This window comes from Nerophis ophidion, linkage group LG23 (assembly GCF_033978795.1).
Source record: "Nerophis ophidion isolate RoL-2023_Sa linkage group LG23, RoL_Noph_v1.0, whole genome shotgun sequence".
Lineage (NCBI taxonomy): Eukaryota > Metazoa > Chordata > Actinopteri > Syngnathiformes > Syngnathidae > Nerophis > Nerophis ophidion.
In genome coordinates this window covers 36,854,770-36,877,843 of record NC_084633.1, presented here as the reverse complement: position 1 = coordinate 36,877,843, position 23,074 = coordinate 36,854,770, and the positions used below count along the sequence as shown (strand labels likewise).

At 38.4% G+C, this 23,074-nt stretch overlaps 2 protein-coding genes across 3 annotated transcripts in view; both read left to right on the top strand.

Moving 5' to 3' along the window:
• LOC133541166 (myosin-10-like) overlaps positions 1–18,315 on the top strand; it is a 251,556-nt gene extending 233,241 nt beyond the window's left edge. For both annotated transcript variants that reach the window (XM_061884291.1, XM_061884290.1), the window contains 5 exons: positions 7,317–7,440; positions 7,516–7,724; positions 7,788–7,896; positions 12,996–13,168; positions 17,882–18,315. In XM_061884291.1, the coding sequence (XP_061740275.1) occupies positions 7,317–7,440; positions 7,516–7,724; positions 7,788–7,896; positions 12,996–13,168; positions 17,882–18,038 (772 nt within the window). In that variant the 3' untranslated portion in view covers positions 18,039–18,315. The remainder of the gene's footprint in view (positions 1–7,316; positions 7,441–7,515; positions 7,725–7,787; positions 7,897–12,995; positions 13,169–17,881) is intronic.
• Positions 18,316–18,349: 34 nt separating this feature from the next.
• Positions 18,350–23,074, top strand: part of LOC133541167 (serotonin N-acetyltransferase-like) — a 20,248-nt gene continuing 15,523 nt past the window's right edge. Inside the window, exon 1 of the mRNA XM_061884293.1 lies at positions 18,350–18,510. The gene's annotated coding sequence lies outside the window, so the exon portion shown is untranslated. The remainder of the gene's footprint in view (positions 18,511–23,074) is intronic.

Genomic DNA, 23,074 nt, shown 5'->3' with positions numbered 1-23,074 from the left:
TGTACTTGTATAGCGCTTTTCTACCTTCAAGGTACTCAAAGCGCTTTGACACTACTTCCACATTTACCCATTCACACACACATTCACACACTGATGGAGGGAGCTGCCATGCAAGGCGCCAACCAGCACCCATCAGGAGCAAGGGTGAAGTGTCTTGCTCAGGACACAACGGACGTGACGAGGTTGACCAGTGGTTCCCAACTGCTGGGTCCTGACATAAAAGTGGATTGTGTGTCATTTTCAGTGAGTCGCAGTCACATGTGTGCATGAAAAAAAAAAGTTTAGGGAGAAAAAATCAAATTGTGGCAACAAAACCAGATATTTTTAGCCCTTTTTCTAGTGACTATTAGTGAGTATTTTAACAAAAGGCAAAGCGACTAACAAGTTGGAGGAGGACTCAGGACAGACATGGAAATATATTTAAAAAAATCTAAATGAGGCAACAAAACCTGATATTTTCAGCCATCTTTCTGAAAACAAATACAGAAATTTTACTATTTTTTTCTGCAAACAAAACCAGATGCTTTAGCTGTAGCCATTTTTCTGGTGACAAAATAAGATTATTTTAGTCAAAGTCACACCGATTAACAAGACAAGTCTACTGTGCTATTTTTCTGTGAAATAAACTTGAATGATTTAAAAATGTGGCTCAGGACTTGATGATATGGAAAACTTTTTTCTTCCTGAAGATAAACCATTTGAGAAGCACTCAACTCACACATGCTGACTCCAAATCATCTTTGATGCAGAAGCAGCAGACAATAACCAACATTATGTTTCACGAGTCTTGTTCACGAGTGAGGGAAGAGTGGATCGTGAGATCGACAGGCGGATCGGTGCGGCGTCTTCAGTAATGCGGACGTTGTACCGATCCGTTGTGGTGAAGAAGGAGCTGAGCCGGAAGGCAAAGCTCTCAATTTACCGGTCGATCTACGTTCCCATCCTCACCTATGGTCATGAGCTTTGGGTCATGACCGAAAGGATAAGATCACGGGTACAAGCGGCCCAAATGAGTTTGGGTCTCTCCCTTAGAGATAGGGTGAGAAGCTCTGCCATCCGGGAGGAACTCAAAGTAAAGCCGCTGCTCCTCCACATCGAGAGGAGCCAGATGATGTGGTTCGGGCATCTGGTCAGGATGCCACCCGAACGCCTCCCGAGGGAGGTGTTTGGGGCACGTCCAACCGGTAGGAGGCCACGGGGAAGACCCAGGACACGTTGGGAAGACTATGTCTCCGGGAAGAGCTAGACGAAGTGGCTGGGGAGAGGGAAGTCTGGGCTTCCCTGCTTAGGCTACTGCCCCCGCGACCCGACCTCGGATAAGCGGAAGAAGATGGATGGATGGATGGATGTTTCATGTTGATTGGAAATTCCCCCGACAGCTCGTACAACAAATGAATATGTTTGTCTTGATACAAGGAATAACGTTAGCTAACTTAGCATCAACTTAAGACAATGATGTTGCCCAGCTAGCTAGGACTTCACTTACATCTCTCATTCCTGCTGCTTCTTCTCTGCTGCGGGCGAATAACTTTCTTAAATCCATCTAGGAGTTACAGCTTGAGTCAAATCAAAATCAAAATATTGTAATTAACAAATTGTTGTTGGCTAACGTCACCTACCTCACGCAGTGATTCGAATCCCCCCCTCTCTCTCTCTCAACCGAAGTCTCGATCCACACGTGAATAAATTACCATATTAAGTAGCCATGTGTTCACTGTTTCGTGGAGTGAATACAGAAGCAATCAATTACCGTACTAAGTAGTATGTGCGCTGTTGTCTATGTTATGTAGACTTAAAACTCTGAAGCATTTTTTTTTTTATTGGTGAAATTTTTACTGGGGCACTGCAGATCAACAGCGGGGCACGTGCCCCAGTGAAATATGTCTGGCGACGCCCCTGGTCAGCGCTCTTATTTTGTCGGTTTCCTGTCTTTCCACCTGAGTGCTGTGTCCCCTCAGCTGCGGCTGATTGGCACCTGGCCACACCTGGTGTCAATCAGCCCGATTCCTATTTAGAGCTGTTTTCTCCTCCAGTCTGTGCTGGATTATTGTCATGTATTGTCGCTCCTGTCGCGTCGTTGCAGCGTAGCGGTAAGCTATATTTGGTAGCTTACTGTCTTTTGTTCCCTGCTTCCAGTTTTGTTTGTTCACGGCCTAGTTCAGGGGTAGGGAACCTATGGCTCTAGAGCCAAATGTGGCTCTTTTGATGACTGCATCTGGCTCTCAAATAAATCTTAGCTGACATTGCTTAACACGATAAGTAATGAATAATTCCGCTGGTTAAAAATAACGTTCAAATTATAAATCATTCTCATGCATTTTAATCCAACCATCCGTTTTCTACCGCACCTGTTCAAGAAGTCGCATAAATGGTAAGAAGTATTATATTTGTTATTGGTTAGCTTTACTAGTGATTTAGGGCTATATAAGTAAACATTGATTGATTGATTGATTGATGTTGTTTAAAAAAATAAGAGACTTATTATGCTCAAAATGTTGGTCTTACTTAAAAAATGCAGGCATTTAAGTTGTATTCAGTGTTAAAAAAATATGATATGGCTCTCATGGAAATACATTTTGAAATATTTGGCTTTCATGGCTCTCTCAGCCAAAAAGGTTCCCGACCCCTGGCCTAGTTTGTTATCCACCTCGTGCGCACTTTTTGTTGTACCGCTTTGTTTGGTTTTGTTTTAGTGTGTAAATTAAAACCATGTTTTCTTACTCAATGCCTGCCTCCTATTATCCTAGATATTTGATGTTCAAAGTCATAAACTTTATTTTTTTGGGGGCAAATAATAATTAGCTTAGAAATTTATGGCTGCAACACGTGCCAAAGTAGTTGGGAAAGGGCATGTTCACCACTGTGTTACATCACCTTTTCTTTTAACAACACTCAATAAACGTTTGGGAACTGAGGAAACTAATTGCTGGAGCTTTGAAAGTGGAATTCTTTCCCATTCTTGTTTTATGTAGAGCTTCAGTCCTTCAACAGTCCGGGGTCTCCGCTGTCATATTTTAGGCTTCATAATGCGCCACACATTTTCCATGGGGGACAGGTCTGGACTGCAGGCGTGCCAGGAAAGTACCCGCACTCTTTTTGTTGTAACACGTGCTGAATGTGACTTGGCATTGTCTTGCTGAAATAAGCAGGGGCGTTCATGTAAAAGACGGCGCCTAAATGGCAGCATATGTTGTTGCAAAAGCTGTATGTACCTTTCAGCATTAATGGTGCCTTCACAGATGTGTAAGTTACCCATGGGCCTTGGGCACTAATGCACCCCATACCATCACACATGCTGGCTTTTGAACTTTGCGTCGATAACAGTCTGGATGGTTCGCTTCCCCTTTGGTCTGGATGACACGAGGTCGAATATTTCCAAAAACAATTTGAAATGTGAACTCGTCAGACCACAGAACACTTTTCCACTTTGCATCAGTCCATCTTAGATGATCTCGGGCCCAGAGAAGCCGGCGGCATTTCTGGATGTTGTTGATAAATGGCTTTCGCTTTGCATAGTAGAGCTTTAACTTGCACTTACAGATGTAGCGACAAACTGTATTTACTGACAGTGGTTTTCTGAAGTGTTCCTGAGTCCATGTGGTGATATCCTTTAGAGATTGTTGTCGGTTTTTGATACAGTGCCGTCTGAGGGATGGAAGGTCACGGTCATTCAATGTTGGTTTCCAGCCATGCTGCTTACGTGGAGTGATTTCTCCAGATTCTCTGAACCTTTTGATGATATTATGGAGCGTAGATGTTGAAATCCCTAAATTTCTTGCAATTGCACTTTGAGAAACGTTGTTCTTAAACTGTTTGACTATTTGCTCACGCAGTTGTGGACAAAGGGGTGTACCTCGCCCCATCCTTTCTTGTGAAAGACTGAGCAGTTTTTGGGAAGCTGTTTTTATACCCAATCATGCCACCCACCTGTTCCCAATTAGCCTGCACACCTGTGGGATGTTCCAAATAAGTGTTTGATGAGCATTCCTCAACTTTATCAGTATTTATTGCCACCTTTCCCAACATATTTGTCACGTGTTGCTGGGATCAAATTCTAAAGTTAATGATTATTTGCAAAAAAAATCAAGTTTATGAGTTTGAACATCAAATATGTTGTCTTTGTAGCATATTCAACTGAATATGGGTTGAAAAGGATTTGCAAATCATTGTATTCTGTTTATGGTATAGCTCGGTTGGTAGAGCGGCCGTGCCAGCAACTTGAGGGTTGCAGGTTCGAATCCCGCTTCCACCATCCAGTCACTGCCGTTGTGTCCTTGGGCAAGACACTTTACCCACCTGCTCCCAGTGCCACCCACACTGGTTTAAATGTAACTTAGATATTGGGTTTCACTATGTAAAGCGCTTTGAGTCACTAGAGAAAAGCGCTATATAAATATAATTCACTTCATATTTACATCCAACACAATTTCCCAACTCTTATGTTAATTATATATAAATTATATTAATATATATATATATATATATTAATATATATATATATATATATTAATATAATTTATATATAATTAACATAATTGAATATGAACAATGCAGCTGAGATAGTCTCCAGCATCCCCCGCAACCCCAAAAGGGACAAGCGGTAGAAAAAATGGATGGATGGATGGAAGAGTATGTGAACGTTTGACTCCTACCTTGTTTACTTCTCTGACGACTTCCTTAAAGTTTTGTAATCAATCAAAAATATCAAGCACCTAAAATGTGCCAAGCATGGAAAAGTGTGGAGAGTGTTTTCCCATCATGCACTGGAATGAATTTAAATGGGTGTCATTGTGACTTTTTTTTATGTTGTTGGACATGTTTCATGATATCCATAAGGTTCGGGGAGCAGGTTGTGTTATGTGTGCCAACTTTTTGTGTTGTTAGCATTGTTTTTCCTACTTTGTTTTTGCACCATGACTAGAGAAGGTTGTTTGCATTGGGTCATATAAGTAATTGCTCTGCTATCATTTTAAAATACATTCCTTTTTTTATTTATTTACTTTTTACTCACATGTACACATATTGTCCACAAGGGGGCAGCAATTAAGCCGCAGTTTGAAGATGTCAGGTTCAGACACTGATGACATCTATTAAACGAGACAAGAAGCAAGGAATTAAACAGAGACAGAAATACATTTGGCACAGTTTGAGGAGAAATGTAAGTACAGTCTCCAGCAAACTGGCAAAAGATTGTACGCCAACCTCTTTTTATTTGGACTTTCCCTGTTTACCTAACAACAGCTGTTTCTAAAGGAATGTGGGTATGTAAGTGCTGTCTGTCCAGAGTCGGGACCCGAGGTGGACTGCTCGTCTGTGCATCGGTTGGGGACATCTCTGTTCCACTATGGACTGGACTCTCACTATTATGTTGGATCCACTATGGACTGGACTCTCACTATTATTTTAGACCTACTATGGACTGAACTCTCGCTGTTATGTTGGATCCCCTATGGACTGGACTCTCACTATTATGTTCGATCCGCTATAGACTGGTCCCTGACTATTATGTTGGATCCACTATGGACTGGACTCTCACTATTATGTTCGATCCACTATAGACTGGTCCCTGACTATTATGTTAGATCCACTATGGACTGGACTCTCACTATTATGTTCGATCCGCTATAGACTGGTCCCTGACTATTATGTTAGATCCACTATGGACTGGACTCTCACTATTATGTTCGATCCACTATAGACTGGTCCCTGACTATTATGTTAGATCCACTATGGACTGGACTCTCACTATTATGTTCGATCCACTATAGACTGGTCCCTGACTATTATGTTAGATCCACTATGGACTGGACTCTCAATATTATGTTAGATCCACCATGGACTGGTCCCTGACTATTATGTTAGATCAACTATGGAGTGGACTCTCACACTATTATGTTAGATCCACCATGGACTGGTCCCTGACTATTATGTTAGATCCACTATGGACTGGACTCTCACACTATTATGTTAGATCCACAATGGACTGGTCCCTGACTATTATGATGGATGCACTATGGACTGGACTCTCACTCTTATGTTAGATCCACTATGGACTGAACTCCCACACTATTATGTTAGATCCACCATGGACTGTTCCCTGACTATTATGTTAGATCCACTATGGACTGGACTCTCACTATTATGTTAGATCCACTATGGACTGGATTCTCACTATTATTTTAGACCTACTACGGACTGAACTCTCACTATTATGTTAGATCCCCTATGGACTGGACTCTCACTATTATGTTAGATCCACTATGGACTGAACTCTCACTATTATGTTAGATCCCCTATGGACTGGACTCTCACTATTATGTTAGATCCCCTATGGACTGGACTCTCACTATTATGTTAGATCCTCCATGGACTGGTCCCTGACTGTTATGTTAGATGCACTATGGACTTGACTCTCACTTTTATGTTCGATCCACTATGGACTGGTCCCTGACTACTATGTTAGATCCACTATGGACTGGACTCTCAATATTATGTTAGATCCACTATGGATTGGTCCCTGACTATTATGTTAAATCCACAATGGCATGGACTCTTGCACTATCATGTTAGACCCACTATGGACTGGACGCTCACACTATTATGTTCGGCCAACCATGGACTGGACTCTCACTATTATGTTTGATCCACTATGGACTGGTCTCTGACTATTATGTTAGATCCACTATGGACTGGATATCTCACACTATTATTTTCGATCCACTATGGACTGGACTCTCGCACTATTATGTTAGATCAACTGTGGACTAGACTCTCACTATCATGTTAGATCCACTATGGACTGGACTCTCACTATTATGTTAGATCCACTATGGACTGAACTCACACCATTATATTAGATCCACCATGGACTGGTCCCTGACTATTATGTTAGATCCACTATGGACTGGACTTTCACACTATTATGTTAGATCCACTATGGACTGGTCCCCGACTATTATGTTAGATGCACTATAGACTGGACTCTCACTATTATGTTAGGGCTATAGAAATAAAAATTGATTGATTGATTGATGTAAACAGCCATTGTTTTTGGTCACATTAACACACAATAAAAATATTTTTCGGGCTTGCACTGGTCCTGGATCGAGCTTGGGCAGGTCTTGGTTGGAACTAGATAAACCCCTCCCGCGTCCTCCCATTGTGCACTGCGGAATTTTCCAAGCCTCTGGCTCAGTGCAACAAAGACAACCTCTGTTCACTGGGAACTCAGAGAACGGAATTTTTTTTTGGGATCATTTCCATACAATTTTTCTGACAGGACACCTGTGTTATTTGCACGCTTCCTGACATTGCAGATCAGCGCTGATGGACGAGAAGAGGCGGCTGGAGGCTCGTATCGCTCACCTGGAGGAGGAGCTGGAAGAGGAACAGGGAAACATGGAGCTTCTCAACAACCAGTTCAGAAAGAGCACCATGCAGGTGCGCCTGCTGTTCTTCCCCTCCGCAATTGTGTCCCTTCCCTCCCAGCTACCAGCCCTGCTCTGGTCCCCACAGGTGGACTCGCTGACGGCGGAGTTGAGCGCGGAACGCAGCGCGGGCCAGAAAAGCGAGAACGCCCGGCAGCAGCTGGAGCGGCAGAACAAGGAGCTGCGGGCCAAGCTGGGCGAGCTGGAGGGCTCGGTGAAGAGCCGCTTCCGGGCCTCCGTCGCCGCCCTGGAGGCCAAGATCCTGCAGCTGGAAGAGCAGCTGGAGCAGGAGGCCAAGTAAGGAGGCGGCAATGGCCGACCTGGAGCTCTTTCAACTCTCCCTGGCTCTCTCCTCTGAAGGGAGCGAGCTGCCGCCAACAAGCTGGTGAGAAGGACGGAGAAGAAGGTGAAAGAAATCTGCTTGCAGGTGGAGGACGAGCGCCGCCATGCAGACCAGTTCAAAGAACAGGTAAGGTCTTTGGCACCTTGACTTAACTTAGAGCGCAACCTGCACCTTAACTTATCTTACATCGCAACCTGCTCCTTAACTTATCTTACATCGCAACCTGCTCCTTGATTTATCTTAGAGCGCAACCTGCACCTTAACTTATCTTAGAGCGCAACCTGCACCTTGTCTTAGAGCACAACCTACACCTTGACTTATCTTAGAGCGCAACCTGCACCTTGACTTATCTTAGAGCGCAACCTGCACCTTGTCTTAGAGCACAACCTACACCTTGACTTATCTTAGAGCGCAACCTGCACCTTGTCTTAGAGCACAACCTACACCTTGACTTATCTTAGAGCGCAACCTGCACCTTGACTTATCTTAGAGCGCAACCTGCACCTTAACTTATCTTAGAGCGCAACCTGCACCTTAACTTATCTTACATCGCAACCTGCACCTTGACTTATCTTAGAGCGCAACCTGCACCTTAACTTATCTTAGAGCGCAACCTGCACCTTGACTTATCTTAGAGCGCAACCTGCACCTTAACTTATCTTAGAGCGCAACCTGCACCTTGACTTATCTTAGAGCGCAACCTGCACCTTAACTTATCTTAGAGCGCAACCTGCACCTTGACTTATCTTAGAGCGCAACCTGCACCTTAACTTATCTTAGAGCGCAACCTGCACCTTGACTTATCTTAGAGCGCAACCTGCACCTTGACTTATCTTAGAGCGCAACCTGCACCTTAACTTATCTTAGAGCGCAACCTGCACCTTAACTTATCTTAGAGCGCAACCTGCACCTTGACTTATCTTAGAGCGCAACCTGCACCTTAACTTATCTTAGAGCGCAACCTGCACCTTGACTTATCTTAGAGCGCAACCTGCACCTTAACTTATCTTAGAGCGCAACCTGCACCTTGACTTATCTTAGAGCGCAACCTGCACCTTAACTTATCTTAGAGCGCAACCTGCACCTTGTCTTAGAGCACAACCTACACCTTGACTTATCTTAGAGCGCAACCTGCACCTTAACTTATCTTAGAGCGCAACCTGCACCTTAACTTATCTTAGAGTGCAACCTGCACCTTAACTTATCTTAGTGTGCAACCTGCACCTTAACTTGTCTTAGAGCGCAACCTGCACCTTGACTTGTCTTAGAGCGCAACCTGCACCTTGACTTATCTTAGAGCGCAACCTGCACCTTGTCTTAGAGCACAACCTGCACCTTGACTTATCTTAGAGCGCAACCTGCACCTTGTCTTAGAGCACAACCTACACCTTGACTTATCTTAGAGCGCAACCTGCACCTTAACTTATCTTAGAGCGCAACCTGCACCTTAACTTATCTTAGAGCGCAACCTGCACCTTAACTTATCTTAGTGTGCAACCTGCACCTTAACTTGTCTTAGAGCGCAACCTGCACCTTGACTTATCTTAGAGCGCAACCTGCACCTTGACTTATCTTAGAGCGCAACCTGCACCTTGTCTTAGAGCACAACCTACACCTTGACTTATCTTAGAGCGCAACCTGCACCTTAACTTATCTTAGCGTGCAACCTGCACCTTAACTTATCTTAGAGCGCAACCTGCACCTTGTCTTAGAGCACAACCTACACCTTGATTTATCTTAGAGCGCAACCTGCACCTTAACTTATCTTAGAGCGCAACCTGCACCTTAACTTATCTTAGAGCGCAACCTGCACCTTAACTTATCTTAGAGCGCAACCTGCACCTTAACTTATCTTAGTGTGCAACCTGCACCTTAACTTGTCTTAGAGCGCAACCTGCACCTTGACTTATCTTAGAGCGCAACCTGCACCTTGACTTATCTTAGAGCACAACCTGCACCTTGACTTATCTTATAGCGCAACCTGCACCTTGTCTTAGAGCACAACCTACACCTTGACTTATCTTAGAGCGCAACCTGCACCTTAACTTATCTTAGAGCGCAACCTGCACCTTAACTTATCTTAGAGCGCAACCTGCACCTTAACTTATCTTAGAGCGCAACCTGCACCTTAACTTATCTTAGTGTGCAACCTGCACCTTGACTTATCTTAGAGCGCAACCTGCACCTTGTCTTAGAGCACAACCTACACCTTGACTTATCTTAGAGCGCAACCTGCACCTTAACTTATCTTTGAGCGCAACCTGCACCTTAACTTATCTTAGAGTGCAACCTGCACCTTAACTTATCTTAGAGCGCAACCTGCACCTTAACTTATCTTAGTGTGCAACCTGCACCTTAACTTATCTTAGAGCGCAACCTGCACCTTGACTTGTCTTAGAGCGCATCCTGCCCCTTAACATATCTTACATCGCAACCTGCTCCTTGATTTATCTTAGAGCGCAACCTGCACCTTAACTTATCTTACATCGCAACCTGCTCCTTGATTCATCTTAGAGCGCAACCTGCACCTTAACTTATCTTAGAGCGCAACCTGCACCTTGACTTATCTTAGAGCGCAACCTGCACCTTGACTTATCTTAGAGCGCAACCTGCACCTTGTCTTAGAGCACAACCTACACCTTGACTTATCTTAGAGCGCAACCTGCACCTTAACTTACTGTATCTTAGAGTGCAACCTGCACCTTAACTTATCTTAGAGCGCAACCTGCACCTTAACTTATCTTAGAGCGCAACCTGCACCTTAACTTATCTTAGTGTGCAACCTGCACCTTAACTTTTCTTAGAGCGCAACCTGCACCTTGACTTATCTTAGAGCGCAACCTGCACCTTGACTTATCGTAGAGCGCAACCTGCACCTTGTCTTAGAGCAAAACCTACACCTTGACTTATCTTAGAGCGCAACCTGCACCTTAACTTATCTTAGAGTGCAACCTGCACCTTAACTTATCTTAGAGCGCAACCTGCACCTTGTCTTAGAGCACAACCTGCACCTTGTCTTAGAGCACAACCTACACCTTGACTTATCTTAGAGCGCAACCTGCACCTTAACTTATCTTAGTGTGCAACCTGCACCTTAACTTGTCTTAGAGCGCAACCTGCACCTTGACTTATCTTAGAGCGCAACCTGCACCTTAACATGTCTTAGAGCGCAACCTGCACCTTAACATATCTTAGTGTGCAACCTGCACCTTAACTTGTCTTAGAGCGCAACCTGCACCTTAACATGTCTTAGAGCGCAACCTGCACCTTAACTCATCTTAGTGTGCAACCTGCACCTTAACTTGTCTTAGAGCGCAACCTGCCCCTCGGCTTATCTTAGAGCGCAACCTGCACCTTAACTTATCTTAGAGCACAACCTGAGGGGGATTGTCCAACTAGTGGTGCTTGGTCGCCATCCGGTGGTCGGCCACAACATCAACTCCATAGTTACTGTTCACACTGGAAGGACGCAGTGGCCAAACACATGAAATACGCTACAAAACAAGTTAAGCTATAATAAACAGGAAGCAGAACAAAAAGTAAATGTATAATAAACAGGTAGGAGAACAAAAAGTGAAGATATAGGAAACAGGAAGTAGAACAAAACAAGTGAACATATAATTAAGAAGTAGAACAAAACAAGTGAAGATATAGTAAACAGGAGGTAAAACAAAAAAGTGAAAATTTGATAAACAGGAAGTAGAACAAAAATTAAATATATAATAAACAGGAAGTAGAACAAAACAAGTAAATATATAATAAACAGAAAACATAACTAAAATTGAAGACTTGACAACAGGAAGCAGAATAAAAATTGAAGATATAATATACAGGAAGTAGAACAAAAAAGTGAAGATATAATAACAGGAAGTAGAACAACAAGTAAATATATAATAAAAAAGGAAGTTAAACAAAAAGTCAAGATATAATAAACAGGAAGTACATCAAAAAGTGACGATATAATGAACAGTAAGTTGAAAAAAAGTGAAGCTATAATATACAGGAAGTACAACAAAAAAGTGAAAATATAATAAACAGGAAGTAGAAGAAAAAGTGAAGATATAATAAACAGGAAGTATAACAAAAATGGTGAAGATATAATAAGCAGGAAGTAGAACAAAACAAGTGACTATATAATAAACAGGAAGTAGAAGAAAAAGTGAAGATATAATTAACAAGAAGTAGAAAAAAAGTGAAGATATAATAAACAGGAAGTAGAACAAAACAAGTGAAGATATATTATAAACAGGAAGTACAACAGAAATAGTGAATATATAATAAACAGGAAGTAGAACAAAAAGTGAATGTATAATAAACAGGAAGTAGAACAAAAAGTGAAGATATAATAAACAGGAAGTAGAACAAAACAAGTGAAGATATATTATAAACAGGAAGTAGAACAATAAGTGAACATATGATGAACAGGAAGTAGAACAAAAAGTAAATATATAATAAACTGCAAGTGGAACAAAACTTGAAGGTATAATAAACAAGAAGTAGAACAACAAGTAAAGATATAAACAGGAAGCAGAAGAAAAAGTCAAGATGTAACAAACAGGAAGTAGTACAAAAATTAAAGGTATAAAAAACAGGAAGCAGAACAAAAAGTGAAGACATAATAAAAACAAAGTAAAAAAAAAAGTGAAGATATAATGAACAGGAAATACAACAAAAATAGTGAAGATATAATAAGCAAGAAACATAACAAAAACTAAATATATGATAAACAGGAAGTAGAACAAAAAGTGACAATATATAAACAGGAATTTGAACAAAAAGATAATATACGAAAAACACAGGAAGTAAAACAAAAAGTGAAAATATAATAAGCAGGAAGTAGAAAAACAAGTGAAGATATAATAAACAAGAGTAGAACAAGTGAATATACAATAAACAGGAAGCAGAACAAAAAGTGAATGCATATAATAAACAGGAAGTAGAACAAAAAGTGAATATATAATAAACAGGAAGTAGAACAAAAAGTGAATATATAGTAAAGAGGAAGTAGAACAAAAAGTGAATATATAGTAAAGAGGAAGTAGAAGAAAAAAGTGAATATATAATAAAGCGGAAGTAGAAGAAAACAAGTGATGATCTGGTAAAGAGGAAGTAGAAGAAAACAAGTGATCATCTGGTAAAGAGGAAGTAGAAGAAAACAAGTGATCATCTGGTAAAGAGGAAGTAGAAGACACAGCTGTAATATGGGATATGTTATTGTGTTGAAGGTGGAGAAGGCCAACTCGCGCATGAAGCAGCTGAAGCGTCAGCTGGAGGAAGCTGAAGAAGAAGCCAGCAGGTCCAACGCCTCCCGCAGGAAGCTGCAGAGAGAGCTGGATGACGCCACCGAGGCCAGCGAGGGTCTGAGTCGGGAGGTCCACACGCTGAAGAACCGACTCAGGTCAGTCCTTTCACTTCCTGCTAAATATTACTCATCTTTTGCTCTCACTGCGTCACTACACCAACTAGTACTACTACTGTCCATGTAGTACTACTACTGTCCCTGTAGTACTAGTACTGTCCATATAGTACTACTACTGTCCATATAGTACTAGTACTGTCCCTGTAGTACTACTACTGTTCCTGGAGTACTAGTACTGTCCATATAGTACTACTACTGTCCCTGTAGTACTAGTACTGTCCATCTAGTACTAGTACTGTCCAAATAGTACTACTACTGTCCCTGTAGTACTAGTACTGTCCAAATAGTACTACTACTGTCCCTGTAGTACTAGTACTGTCCATATAGTACTACTACTGTTCCTGGAGTACTAGTACTGTCCATCTAGTACTAGTACTGTCCATCTAGTACTAGTACTGTCCATCTAGTACTAGTACTGTCCCTGTAGTACTACTACTGTTCCTGGAGTACTACTACTGTCCCTGTAGTACTAGTACTGTCCATCTAGTACTAGTACTGTCCATATAGTATTAGTACTGTCCATATAGTATTAGTACTGTCCCTGTAGTACTACTACTGTTCCTGGAGTACTACTACTGTCCCTGTAGTACTAGTACTGTCCATATAGTACTAGTACTGTCCATATAGTACTAGTACTGTTCCTGGAGTACTAGTACTGTCCATGTAGTACTAGTACTGTCCCTGTAGTACTACTACTGTTCCTGGAGTACTACTACTGTCCCTGTAGTACTAGTACTGTCCATCTAGTACTAGTACTGTCCATATAGTACTACTACTGTTCCTGGAGTACTAGTACTGTCCATGTAGTACTAGTACTGTCCATGTAGTACTAGTACTGTCCATCTAGTACTAGTACTGTCCATCTAGTACTACTAGCACTGTCCCTGTAGTACTAGTACTGTCCATGTAGTACTAGCACTGTCCATGTAGTACTAGCACTGTACTTATAGTTCTAGTTCTGTCTTTGTAGTACTAGTACTGTCCATGTAGTACTAGTACTGTACTTATAGTACTAGCACTGTACTTATAGTACTAGCACTGTCCATGTAGTACTAGTACTGTCTTTATAGTACTAGCACTGTCCATGTAGTTGATAAGTAATTACACAACAGTTGAACAAACATAATTTTCCATCCATCCATTTTCCTACCGCTTTACCCTCTTGGGGTCGCGGGGGTGCTGGAGCCTATCCCAGAACCCCCCCCCCCGGATTTTCCAAGGAGACTGCCCCACACGAAAATCACAGGGGGCAACCATTCTCCCAAATTTCTCCCGATTCCCACCTGGACAACAATATTGGGGGCGGGCCTTAAAGGCACTGCCTCAAGCGTCCTCTAAAACGTTTCGTCACGTCCGCTTTTCCTACGTAAAAACGGCGTCCCGGCCTAGTCACGTGATATATGTGGCTTTTACACACACCCACGCTAATGCAATGCAAGCTTGGTCAGCAGCCATACAGGTCACACTGAGGGTGGCCGTATAAACAACTTTGACTGTTACAAATATACGCCACACTGTCAACCAACACTAAACGAGAATGACAAGCAGATTTCGGGAGAACATCCGCACTGTAACACAACAGAACAAATACACAGAACCCCTTGCAGCACTACCTCTCCCTGGACGCTACAAATTTAAAACATGTATTATCAGCCTGTGGTAAAAGTTTATTTTGATATTTTCCTGAGAAGGCTACAAATAGAAAATAGGCATTCAATTTCTATTTAAATTTGACTTGATATGCCATTGCTATTTTTAAATTATTAGTATTATTTGAAACTCGATTTTGCATATCACTATAAAGTTATATACGTCTCGCTTGTTCAATATTCAATGCAAAACTTGTTTGGGTCCCTATAGCTCGGTTGGTAGAGTGGCCATGCCAGCAACTTGAGGGTTGCAGGTTCGATTCCCGCTTCCGCCATCCTAGTCACTGCCGTCGTGTCCTTGGGCAAGACACTTTACCCACCTGCTCCCGGTGCCACCCACACTGCTTTAAATGTAACTTAGATATTGGGTTTCACTATGTAAAACGCTTTGAGTCACTAGAGAAAAAGCGCTATATAAATGTAATCAATCAATCAATGTTTACTTATATAGCCCTAAATCACTAGTGTCTCAAAGGGCTGCACAAACCACCACGACATCCTCGGTAGGCCCACATAAGGGCAAGGAAAACTCACACCCAGTGGGACGTCGGTGACAATAATGACTATGAGAACCTTGGAGAGGAGGAAAGCAATGGATGTCGAGCGGGTCTAACATGATACTGTGAAAGTTCAATCCACAATGGATCCAACACAGTCGCGAGAGTCCAGTCCAAAGCGGATCCAACACAGCAGCGAGAGTCCCGTTCACAGCGGAGCCAGCAGGAAACCATCCCAAGCGGAGGCGGATCAGCAGCGCTGAGATGTCCCCAGCCGATACACAGGCAAGCAGTACATGGCCACCGGATCGGGCCGGACCCCCTCCACACGGGAGAGTGGGACATAGAAGAAAAAGAAAAGAAACAGCAGATCAACTGGTCTAAAAAGGGAGTCTATTTAAAGGCTAGAGTATACAAATGAGTTTTAAGGTGAGACTTAAATGCTTCTACTGGTGTGTAAAGTGTCTTGCCCAAGGACACAACGGCAGTGACTAGGATGGCGGAAGCGGGAATCGAACCTGGAACCCTCAGGTTGCTATCACGGCCACTCTCCTAACCGAGCTATGCCGAGTAACCGTGTAATACTCTTCCATATCAGTAGGTGGCAGTCCGTAGCTAATTGCTTTGTAGATGTGGGAAACAGCGGGAGGCAGGGTGCAGGTAAAAAGTTGTCTAATGCTTAAACCAGGGGTAGGAAACCTATGGCTCTAGAGCCAGATGTGGCTCTTTTGATGACTACATATGGCTCTCAGATAATTATATTTATATAGTGCTTTTTCTCTAGTGACTCAAAGCGCTTTACAAAGTGACACCCAATATCTATGTCACATTTAAACCAGTGTGGGTGGCACTGGGGGCAGGTGTGTAAAGTGTCTTGCCCAAGGACACAACGGCAGTGACTAGGATAATAAATGATAAATGGGTTGTACTTGTATAGCGCTTTTCTACCTTCAAGGTACTCAAAGCGCTTTGACACTACTTCCACATTTACCCATTCACACACACATTCACACACTGATGGAGGGAGCTGCCATGCAAGGCGCTAACCAGCACCCATCAGGAGCAAGGGTGAAGTGTCTTGCTCAAGGACACAACGGAAGTGACGAGGTTGGTACTAGGTGGGGATTGAACCAGGGACCCTCGGGTTGCGCACGGCCACTCTTCCACTGCGCCACGCCATCCCCCAATGGCGGATGGCGTCCAGGATGGCGGAAGCGGGAATCGAACCTGGAACCCTCAGGTTGCTATCACGGCCACTCTCCTAACCGAGCTATGCCGAGTAACCGTGTAATACTCTTCCATATCAGTAGGTGGCAGTCGGTAGCTAATTGCTTTGTAGATGTGGGAAACAGCGGGAGGCAGAGTGCAGGTAAAAAGTTGTCTAATGCTTAAACCAGGGGTAGGGAACCTATGGCTCTAGAGCCAGATGACTGCACCTGGCTCTCAGATAAATCTTAGCTGACATTGCTTAACACGATAAGTAATGAATAATTCCGCTGGTAATCAATAACGTTGAAATTATAAAACATTCTCATGCATTTTAATCCAACCATCCGTTTTCTACCGCACCTGTTCACGATGTCGCATTAATGGTAAGAAGTATTATATTTATTATTGGTTAACGTTTTAGAATAACAATGTTAAAAAGAATAAGAGACTTACTATACTCTACAAATGTTGGTCATACTTAAAAATGCACAAATTTAGTTGTATTCAGGGTTGAAAAATGTTATATGGCTCCTACGGAAATACATTTTGAAATATTTGGCTTTCATGGCTCTCTCAGCCTAAAAGGTTCCCGACCCCTGATGTAAACAATAATAATAAATGATAAATGGGTTGTACTTGTATAGCGCTTTTCTACCTTCAAGGTACTCAAAGCGCTTTGACACTACTTCCACATTTACCCATTCACACACACATTCACACACTGATGGAGGGAGCTGCCATGCAAGGCGCCAACCAGCACCCATCAGGAGCAAGGGTGAAGTGTCTTGCTCAAGGACACAACGGCAGTGACTAGGATAATAAATGATAAATGGGTTGTACTTGTATAGCGCTTTTCTACCTTCAAGGTACTCAAAGCGCTTTGACACTACTTCCACATTTACCCATTCACACACACATTCACACACTGATGGAGGGAGCTGCCATGCAAGGCGCTAACCAGCACCCATCAGGAGCAAGGGTGAAGTGTCTTGCCCAAGGACACAACGGCAGTGACTAGGATAATAAATGATAAATGGGTTGTACTTGTATAGCGCTTTTCTACCTTCAAGGTACTCAAAGCGCTTTGACACTACTTCCACATTTACCCATTCACACACACATTCACACACTGATGGAGGGAGCTGCCATGCAAGGCGCTAACCAGCACCCATCAGGAGCAAGGGTGAAGTGTCTTGCTCAAGGACACAACGGAAGTGACGAGGTTGGTACTAGGTGGGGATTGAACCAGGGACCCTCGGGTTGCGCACGGCCACTCTCCCACTGCGCCACGCCGTCCCCTATTATAATAATAATAATAAATGATGTTGTCTGTGTAGGCGTGGAGGTCCCATCAGTTTCTCCTCCAGCCGCTCAGGCAGACGTCAGCTTGCGGTGGAGGGGAGTTCCTTGGACCTGGTGTCGGACGAGGAGCAGGAGACCAAGGCGACGGACAACCACGCCAACGAGGCCCCGCCTCCTCCCGCGCAGGAATGATTGGCAGACAAGAACACAAAAGAGACGTTGGCACCAGCAGATCTTGTCCCTCCCAGCAAGCTTTGCCTTGTCCTAGTCCAGGTCCAGGTCTTCATTCATCTCAGTCCCAGTGTGCCTACTTTAGTCCTAACTTATTCTCCTAGATAGAAGATCTTTTCCTTTCTTTGGTGCCTTCTTTCACTCCCTTGCAGCTCCTCTCCTGTCACGTATATTCTTGTATGTCTTCCACTCTTTTGTGGCCACGCTGCTTTCAATAAAACACTCATCCTTTCTTCTATTTCAATACAACTCATGTATTTGGTGTTTGGGTGTGTGTGTGTGTGTGTGTGTGTGTGTGTGTGTGTGTGTGTGTGTGTGTGTGTGTAATCCTGCTGTCATGTGACTCCTCCTCATAATCACTCATAACCACCGGCGGAGGAGGAGATAAAAGAGAAGAAGAAGAAGGCGAGGTTCACCTGAAGAGACTTCACAAGTAAGTTATTGGATTTATTATTATTATTATTATTATTATTATTATTCATAAATGTATGTTGACATGTGATGAGGATCCACAGGGACTTTTCCTTCCCAACAGATATTAATATTAATAATGTGTTGTATAGTCATGTTAACAATAATGAAGTGTTTTATATTATTAATACTTAAGTGTTGTACATTCATAATAACAAAGTGTCGTATATTCATAGTGTGTATTGATTGATTGATTGATTGATTGATATGCCGTACAGTTTTTCAACTTGTTTAAGTCGGGGTCCACATTAATCCATTCATGGTGATCAATTCCTTATTAATAATTTGTGTATTAATAATAAATAGGTGTTGTATATTAATACGAAATGAGTGTTGTGTGAATAGTAAGTTGTATATTAAGTGTTGTATATTAATAATAAGTTGTATAGTAATCATAAGTAAGTGTTGTATAAATAAGTGTTGTATATTCATAATAAGTAAGTCCTGTGTATTCATAATACATAAGTTTGATGTATTATGAATATAGAACACTTTTTATTAATATACATGTCGTATAAATAATAAGTGTTGTATATTAAGAATAAATAAGTGTTGTATATTAATACTAAATAAGTGTTGTATAAATAATAAGTGTTGTATATCAATAATAAATAAGTTGTATATTAATAATATATAAATGGTGTATATTAATATTGAATAAGTGTTGTATGAACAAGTGTTGTACATTCATAACGGATAGGTGTTGTATATTATTAATTAATATGTTATATTTATTATGAATATACAACACTTATCAATAAACGCTCATTATTAATGTACGTGTCATATAAATAAGTGTTGTATATTAATTATAAATAAGTTGTATATTAATAATTAATGTTGTACATAAATAAGTTTTGTATATTCATAATAAAGAAGTGTTGTATATTCTTAATAAATAAGTTATATTATTTTGAATATACAACACTAATTAATATGAACCACTTATTATTAATATGCATTATGTATAAATAAGTGTTGTATATTAATAATGAATAATGTGTATATTGATAATAAATGTTGCATAAAAAGTGTTGTAGGTAAATAAGTGTTGTATATTCATAATAAATAAGTTATATTCATTATGAATATACAACACTTATTAATATGCAACCCTTATTTTTAATATGTGTGTTGCATAAATAATAAGTGTTGCATATTATTATAAATAAGTTGTAAGTTCATAATAAATAGGTGTTGTATATTCAAAATAAATAAGTTACATTTATTATGAATATACAACACTTAATATGCGACACTTATTCATATGCGTGTTGTATAAATGATAAGTGTTTATTAATTATAAAATAGGTTGTATATTACAACAAATAAGTGTTGTATATTAGTATCATATAATTGTTGTATATTAATAATACGTTTTTTATATTAATAGTAAATAAGTGTTTTATAAATAAGTTGTATATTAAGTGTTGTATATTAATGATAAATAAGTTGCATATTAAAAATAAATGTCGTATAAATAAGTGTTGTACATAAGTTTTGTATATTCATAATAAAAAAAGTGTTGTATATTCTTAATAAGTTATATTATAATGAATATACAACCTTAATTAATATGAACCACTTATTATTAATATGCATGTTGTATAAATAAGTGTTGTATATTAATAATAAATAATTTGTATATTGGTAATAAATGTTGCATAAAAAAGTGTTGTACGTAAATAAGTGTTGTATATTCTTAATAAATAAGTTATATTTATTATGAATATACAACACTTATTAATATGCAACCCTTATTTTTAATATGTGTGTTGTATAAATAATAAGTGTTGCATATTATTATGAATAAGTTGTAAGTTCTAAATAAATAAGTTACATTTATTATGAATATACAACACTTAATATGCGACACTTATTATTAATATGCGTGTTGTATAAATGATAAGTGTTTATTAATTATAAATAGGTTGTATATTATAACAAATAAGTGTTGTATATTAGTATCATATAATTGTTGTATATTAATAATAAATACGTGTTTATATTAATAGTAAATAAGTGTTTTATAGATAAGTTGTATATTAAGTGTTGTATATTAATAATAAATAAGTTGTATATTAATAATAAATGTTGTATAAATAAGTGTTGTACATAAATAAGTTTTGTATATTCATAATAAAGAAGTGTTGTATATTCTTAATAAATAAGTCATATTATTATGAATATACAACCTTTATCAATATTAATCACTTATTAATATGCATGTTGTAGAAATAAGTGTTATATATTGATAATAAATCATTTGTATATTGATAATAAATGTTGCATAAAAAAGTGTTGTACGTAAATAAGTGTTGTATATTCATAATAAACAAGTGTTGTATATTCTTAATAAATAAGTTATATTCATTATGAATATACAACACTTATTAATATGCAACCCTTATTTTTAATATGCGTGTTGCATAAATAATAAGTGTTGCATATTATTATAAATAAGTTGTAAGTTCATAATAAATAGGTGTTGTATATTCAAAATAAATAAGTTACATTTATTATGAATATACAACACTTAATATGCGACACTTATTATTAATATGCGTGTTGTATAAATGATAAGTGTTTATTAATTATAAATAGGTTGTATATTATAACAAATAAGTGTTGTATATTAGTATCATATAATTGTTGTATATTAATGTTAAATACGTTTTTTATATTAATAGTAAATAAGTGTTTTATAAATAAGTTGTATATTAAGTGTTGCATATTAATAATAAATAAGTTGTATATTAATAATAAATGCTGTATAAATAAGTGTTGTAGATAAGTTTTGTATATTCATAATAAAGAAGTGTTGTATATTCTTAATAAATAAGATATACCATTATGAATATACAACACTAATTAATATGAGCCACGTATTATTAATATGCATTATGTATAAATAAGTGTTGTATATTAATAATAAATAAGTTGTATATTGATAATAAATGTAGCATAAAAAAGTGTTTTACGTAAATAAGTGTTGTATATTCATAATAAACAAGTGTTGTATATTCTTAATAAATAAGTTATATTTATTATGAATATACAACACTTATTAATATGCACCCCTTATTTTTAATATGCGTGTTGTTTGAATAATAAGTGTTGCATATTATTATAAATAAGTTATTAATATGCGTGTTTTATAAATAAGTGTTTATTAATTATAAATAGGTTGTATATTATAACAAATAAGTGTTGTATATTAATAACAAATACTTTTTATATTAATAGTAAATAAGGGTTTTATAAATAAGTTGTATATTAAGTGTTGTATATTAATAATAAATAAGTTGTATATTAATAATAAATGTTGTATAAATAAGTGTTGTACATAAATAAGTTTTGTATATTCATAATAAAATACTGTTGTATATTCTTAATGAATAAGTTATATTATGAATATACAACCTTTATTAATATGTACCACTTATTATTAATATGCATTATGTATAAATAAGTGTTGTATATTAATAATAAATAAGTTGTATATTGATAATAAATGTTGCATAAAAAATTGTTGTACGTAAATAAGTGTTGTATATTCATAATAAAGAAGTGTTGTATATTCCTAATAAATAAGTTGTATTTATTAGGAATATACAACACTTAATATGCAACCCTTATTTTTAATATGCGTGTTGCATATTATTATAAATAAGTTGTAGATTCATAATAAATAGGTGTTGTATATTCTAAATAAATAAGTTACATTTATTATGAATATACAACACTTAATATGCGACACTTATTAATATGCGTGTTGTATAAATGATAAGTGTTTATTAATTATAAAATGGGTTGTATATTATAACAAATAAGTGTTGTATATTAGTATCATATAATTGTTCTATATTAATAATAAATACGTTTTTATATTAATAGTAAATAAGTGTTTTATAAATAAGTTGTATATTAAGTATTGTATATTAATACTAAATAAGTTGCATATTAAAAATAAATGTTGTATAAATAAGTGTTGTACATAAGTTTTGTATATTCATAATAAAAAAAGTGTTGTATATTCTTAATAAATAAGTTATATTCATTATGAATATCCAACACTTATTAATATGCAACCCTTATTTTTTAATATGCGTGTTGCATAAATAATAAGTGTTGCATATTATTATAAATAAGTTGTAAGTTCATAATAAATAGGTGTTGTATATTCAAAATAAATAAGTTACATTTATTATGAATATACAACACTTAATATGCGACACTTATTAATATGCGTGTTGTATAAATGATAAGTGTTTATTAATTATAAATAGGTTGTATATTATAACAAAGAAGTGTTGTATATTAGTATCATATAATTGTATATTAATAATAAATAAGCTTTTTATATTAATAGTAAATAAGTGTTTTATAAATAAGTTGTATATTAAGTGTTGTGTATTAATAATAAATAAGTTGTATATTAACAGTAAAAATTGTATAAACAAGTGTTTTACATAAATAAGTGTTGGATATTCAAAAGAATTATTAATATGCGTGTAGTATAAATA